The sequence below is a fragment of the Egretta garzetta genome, unplaced genomic scaffold (assembly GCF_000687185.1).
Source record: "Egretta garzetta isolate BGI_Z169 unplaced genomic scaffold, ASM68718v1 scaffold502, whole genome shotgun sequence".
Taxonomy (NCBI): domain Eukaryota; kingdom Metazoa; phylum Chordata; class Aves; order Pelecaniformes; family Ardeidae; genus Egretta; species Egretta garzetta.
Genome location: NW_009258809.1, coordinates 553810 through 560238, shown reverse-complemented (window position 1 = coordinate 560238; position 6429 = coordinate 553810). Strand labels below are relative to the sequence as shown.

Sequence of the window (6429 nt, the reverse complement as noted above, 5' to 3'; positions counted from 1 at the left end):
ATCTGTGCTCACGTGAGGGAATTAAATCAATACTCTCCAAAAAGATGCTTCAGAGCAGAGCGCTGCGGTGCACAGCAGGACGCTGGGTGCCTGTTAGCTCTTTGTTGTTAGGCTCTAAAGCCCTGCCTAGACAGTGGGCAGCGGCTGGGAGCTCTGTACCGAGGAAAGCCTGCACGTAGCAACAGTCTGCATCGCGCTGCCTCTTACCTTCCCTGGCTCTTGACCCTTCCAGTACAGTTTGGCTATATTGCATCAGACCAGCAAGGCTTTTGGCCCCTAGATAGATGTTCCATATGGACACCTTCCTTAGAAAAATCTATTTACTTGTGAGTCATTTGCTACATGAACAAGAATGTAGCATAATCTGTAGCATATATGGCAGATCAGATATGGATGACTGAAGAGAAAGGTCTTAACACCTCTTCAAAGTAAAGCTCAGCTCGGAAGGTCAGTCAGTTGTAAATTAAGAAGTGTCAGAATGAAAGCTTCCCATGTATTTCAACATGACCTGCATTTGTATGCATCATGATAGGTTACATTACTATTTAAAGGTTTGCATAGTTGACGACTTCTTATGTTACAAAAGGCACTGACTGAACAGCTACTTAGTACTTTATATTATTCTGTGTTTTCAACATGTAACTCCAAACTTCCTGACTGCCTGATACACAAGCCAATAATAAATACAGTATTCCGTATTTTCTTCTTTGGGTTTTTTTCTGGTCACATGTGTAACACTTAGAATGTTTCACAGACAGTGGTGAAGTTGTCTACGTAAAGTCCCTTTGAGGAAGGGAGATGTATTTATTTTTCAAGCAGGTACATACTGTCGTAATTGTTAAAACTGAAAATTAGCTGTAGGTGTGCAGACTGAACTTCAGGTGTCTCATGCTAAGCACCCAAAAGGTGGGAGAAAAAAGCCTATCTTGGAAAAATCTTACTTGATTTGGTCACCATCATACAGGAGCACTGGGGGGGGAAAAAAACCCCTGTTAGCTAAACTAACCAGATTTGAATGAGATTTAGGAGCCTCTAAAGTTCTTCAACCTTTCATTAAAATTGGCAGTGGGATGGAGAAGACAAGCCCAGATGAGTACCCTTACGAGGACAAGGCTGGCACAGGTCCACAATCGTATATTTGGCAGCTGCCTAGCCAGTGAGCATGTACGTAGTTCTCAACTACCCACCACATGTCTGTTGTTTCCTGGAGAGGGACATGGGGTGGAGAGAAAGCTGGGGGCTGCGGAGGGAGTTTGGAAGTAAGCCAAAGGATGCCAGCCTGCTTGTGACTATAGTACTGCACCGATTCCTCTGCTTACAGAACAGCTTGGGTCTTTGTTCAGTCCAGAGCTCTCTTTTCCTTGCATCTGCCTATTTTGCCATAAATTAGGCAGGGAGTGTTGTGGCAGACTGACCCTATCTTTTTCCTTCCTTCTCAGTAGTGACCATTCTTTGTACTTAATCAGATGGTTTTTCGGGGCGGGGGGGAAGCATCGTCTAATTTAAGATGCGTTGTAACACACAAACATACACAACAGCAGCAAGTTGAAGTACTGCAGGCAATTTTAATTCCAATATTTCTACCCATTCCTTTCAAGCGGTCACATTTGCAAACTGTTCCTCAGCTTGACCATGTTACGCAGTTATTTTAAAAAGACAAAAAGTAAAATTACAGGAAAAGGAGAGAATTTAATATATGAAATTATATTGACTTTATATAGCACCATGTCTTTGATTTTTGTTGTTAATGCTACTGGTTATTCCGTTAGCTCTAGTAATAGGTTACCTTCAGTGCAAATCAGACACTATGGAGAAACCAAACCCACAATCTAGTGGGGTTTGCAACGGTCTTTACATTTCAGAGGGACATAGGTGTGAGGATCCTGACTTCTGCTGCATGTCAGAAAAAGGAGAACGGCCTAACTAGATCAGAACAGACACATATCTAGTCCTATGTGCTGTTTCTGTTGGATTAGTGGGATACCTTAGGAAGAGCGCAAGGTGACCACAGTCCTTCAGCCTCTCAGTTTACGTAGCTCAGAAAGTGCTTGTACCACGGGCTGCCATTAGCTCATAATCAGTTTTTCTTCTCTTAATTTTGTATGTTGAATTTGTGTAGATTTTAGCAGGCAATCCTATGGTTATGGGACTATAAGCAAGGTATTTCAGAGTTTAGCTATTGTACCCATCACCCGCAGAGTGCTCTCACTTTAGGTGTTTTATTTCAGAGTAGCTCTAGTCTGGCTTCCTGTCATGCAAGCATCTACAGGAGCTTGGGGTACATTTTTTGGTTTAGTTTCATCGAAAATTAATCCAGTTTTATGCACTCTAAGACCAGACATGAACCAAGGTTTATAAACAGGAATGTCTTCAAGTTTAATTTGAAAAGCCCATCTCTGATCCAAACTAAAACACTGATGAACATCAGCTGAAGTAGTCGATTGCTGTCCGAGTAGGAGGCCTTTGCTCTTTCTGTTCTGCTGAGGAGCTTGGCCCAACAACTCAGCAGAAGCATAATCCAGCGAAAGAAAGGAATTTGAATTCACTGAATGGGTAGTCCAGTAAGTACAGGGAAGGACTCAATAAATGAGATAAAACTTCACCAGAGAAAACTGCATGACTGATGATTGACATAAAATTTCCGATCAAATGATACAAGATTTCCAAATTTACAAGCAGGTAAGGTAGGATCTTGTGAAGTATTGGGTAATTTTCATGTTTGAATCACTTCTGGACATTTCATGTGTAAATAATTTTTTATATACAATGGAAGAACTGCAGAAAGTTCTGAATTTCTTCAAAACTATTGTTTGTAAAATGGGTTTGTCTCTTCATAAAATTCATTAAGAGTGAGAACAAATATATCATTTCAGTTATCAAGAAAAAAGACAAAGTAATGTCCTGTTAATGAAAAGTGTTTCGTTAATGCAGAGAAAATGTAAAATGAAGTTTTTTACAGATGTACTGCTGAAAATCAAAAGTCTCTTATCTTGCAAAATGAGAGAAAAAGTAAAATGTAATAAACTGTGATCCCCTGATGCTACCTTCACAGACTCATCTAAACAGATAGTGTGGCTTTTGCATGTATAAGACAAGAGAGATTACTTTGAGATGCGTATGAAAAATGGTGTTGGTGATGCAAGTCCTTAATCAGGTCCATCAGTTGTAACTCTTTAATTATAGTGTTTTGCTACTTTTTTTCCTTTGAATAATTTTTATCATCATTATTCATAAGACTTTATTCTAAAATGTTAATCGTTAACCATATAATAGTACCAACTTGATGCATGTAATAACTTTAAATGCAATGCATTTTCCCATACCTATCTCCTTACACATTATGAATTTAAAACTATAACATAGTATGTTTATTTTTAGTACACCTCCTGATAATCTCTCAATTCAAGAATTTCAGAAGAATGAGAGTATTGATGTTGAGGTAAGGAGACTGTAACAAATACACTGTCGAACATAACGAGATAGTGACAATGACAGATTGCATTTGGTTCTGAAATAATTTTTTGAAAAGTTACCCATTCATTATTTTTTCTGTGATATTGTTTTCCTTTTTGAAAACAAGACAGGAAGTTCATAGGCTTGGAATTTGGCTGCTTCAGAGTTATGCAAAAAGTAGGAAGTGGCATTCCAAAAACTACTTCCTGTCCACTCAAGTTCAAAACAGCATAGACTGGCAAAACCAAAATGTGTTTTTGCCTCTAACCCATTCTCTGATTCTTCCTTACTATGTTATTGCCAAGCAATTACATGGGTAATTGTAAACCACAGGAGGAAGCTGACAATTAAACCTAAAGTGGGTGCTTTCTGTGTTGAGGGGGGGCCTTCAGTTCACTGTTGCCCTCCAGATGTGTTCTCAATACTGAAAAGCTTGTGCATAAATGAAGAAATGATGTCTTGTTTGTGTAGTACAGAGGGTGCTGTAATTGTAAAAGAGATCATGTTTACTTGGATAAGGCTGAAGAAAATTAAGAGATGATGATGTTTGGCATGAAGGACTGGTCCCCTTTCACTCCAGGACAAAGAGATGTGGCAGGCCAGGAAGGATTAGGGGTGCAAAGGAGTTGCAGAGAAGACATGGCAGTATGTGTGGGTTTGATCACCTGTCATCTCTCCGGAGTGGCAGCTGGGACACAAAGATTTCTGGATGAAAAGCGGGAGCAGTTCTGTCTGCAGTGGGCAGAACTCAGATCCGATGCATTAATTTATGGAGGTCTAAATCCACTTTGTTCCAGAATGGCAGCATCAAGACCATGAGTAGAAAGTATTTCAGTTAACGTGCGTTGCCTTAAGCTTGTTTTAGATAATTAACTCACTTGTTCTTCTTTGCAGATGTCACATTGTAAGCATGTGATATATGTGTTAATGTCATAGTGAGGATATTGAATTAATCATAATCACAGAATCATAGAATACCAGGTTGGAAGGGACCTCAAGGATCATCTGGTCCAACCTTTCTAGGCAAGAGCACAGTCTAGATAAGATGGCCCAGCACACCCTGTCCAGCTGCATCTTGAAAGTGTCCAGTGTATAAGTCAACCACTTCCCTGGGGAGATTATTCCAATGGTTGACTGTTCTCATTGTGAAAAATTTTCCTTTCATGTCCAGTTGGAATTTCTGCAAGAGTAACTTGTATCCACGGCTTCTTGTCCTCTTCATGTGACTCCCTGTAAAAAGGGAGCCTCCATGTTCTTTGTAAGTACCCTTTAAGTAGTGGTACATGGTGATGAGATCCCTTCTAAGCCTCCTTTTCTCAAAGCTGAACAAACCCAGTTCTCTCAGCCTGTCCTCATGCGGAGGACTTCCCAGTCCCTTGATCATCTTGGTGGATTTAGGTGGAGGAAGAGGGAGATTCCTAATGTTAGATCTTCTCTTTTCAAAACCATAATTTGATTTGAAGAATATACTTCAAATGTCAGCAGAAATCTGAGTGATCACTGCTTCAGAAACTCTGACAAGTGTGTGTGTGGGCAAAGTTTATTATTTCAAATTTAATGTTGCATGCACGCAACACCACAATTTTTGGACATACTGCAAATTTTAAAAAGTAGCACTGGAAGATTTTGTGAAGTTTCATTAGCATGTCTCTTTTGTTTGATGTTTCTGTCTTCTTCATACTAGATTTACAGCTTTAATATTCAGAAAACCAATATAAATATATTTAATTTATTCTAGGTGGTGCAGCTTATCAGCACAGAGATACTGCCATATGCTAATTTTATTCCTAAGGAATTTGTTGGTCAAATAATGACTATGCTCAATAAAGGCTCCATACATTCTCAGTCATCCTCCTTTACAGGTATAGTACCCAGATGACAAAAGAATATGATGTATAAATCTACTAGAAAGTAATGAAAATATTGAGAGTACTTATTCTGATAAAGACTTGAAGTTCCATGGCATGTATTCGGTATAGACTGTTTGCTATACAGCTTGTTTTTATAAACTGTATTTTATTTCATGGAAGTTGCCAAGCATTCCTTGCAATTTTTTAAAAATTATTTCCTTACTTCTTGGTCAGTATCATAAATAATACCGTACTTGTGTTACTTTATATTTATACTTTGTACATAGTTTGTTTTGCATTGTGCCAGCTGAAATAGTTCTAACAATAACTTCAGACAGTTGTAAGACATACATAATATCCTGTTCTTAAAAACTAAATTACTTTAGCGTAACTATATGGTATACTTAACCAGATACCTTCACTGCCTTAAAGAAAAAACATTTATAGTTTTTATGGAAAGATTAAAAAAATGGACATAAGTCATTACAGAGAAAAATATTTGGATTGTACAGTACCAAATATTAATACTTAGGATGTAGAGCTGGGGTTGCTGGGGTTTTTTTAACTGATTTCATAGAAGATTTTATTATTCAAGCAATGTTAAGTAGGTAAAACACTACTCTATGTGCTGCGTATTTTATCTTTTATTTTTGGAACTATTGTGATTATTGCGCAGTCACCTTTTCTCAGAAGGTATTCTTAATATTTGTTCATATCCCTGTTAATCTTCTTTAATACCAGAGGAGCGATAACCTTTTTGTAAAATGTAATAACCTGACTGAAATGCAACACTTAGTGTATTGGCATGCGTGCTGCACAATTAAATACGACATTTTGCTTTGACAGAAGCCGAAATAGATATTCGAATGAGAGAGGAATTTTCTAAGGTGTGTTTTGAAACACTGCTTCAGTTTTCGTTCAGTAATAAAGTCACAACTCCTCAGGAAGGCTACATCTCTAGAATGGCACTTTCTGTGCTCTTGAAAAGGTCACAGGATGTACTGCATCGCTACATAGAAGATGAGAGATTGAGTGGCAAATGTCCTCTTCCACGGTATGTATATTGTCTTTAGGAAATGAAAGGTATCACCAGTACTTTATAAGAAGGTTGCATTCAAAATATCAC

General features: G+C 38.2%; 1 protein-coding gene across 5 annotated transcripts in view; it reads left to right on the top strand.

Annotated features, from left to right (window-relative positions):
• MON2 (MON2 homolog, regulator of endosome-to-Golgi trafficking) overlaps nucleotides 1-6429 on the top strand; it is a 67909-nt gene that overhangs the window by 47604 nt on the left and 13876 nt on the right. For 4 of the 5 annotated variants that reach the window (XM_035889361.1, XM_035889363.1, XM_035889362.1 and 1 more), the window contains exons 29-31: nucleotides 3379-3439; nucleotides 5192-5315; nucleotides 6150-6357. In XM_035889361.1, coding sequence (XP_035745254.1) covers nucleotides 3379-3439; nucleotides 5192-5315; nucleotides 6150-6357 — 393 coding nt within the window. Of the gene's footprint in view, nucleotides 1-3378; nucleotides 3440-5191; nucleotides 5316-6149; nucleotides 6358-6429 lie in introns of those variants that run through there. The other variant, XR_004841309.1, reaches the window with a different exon arrangement.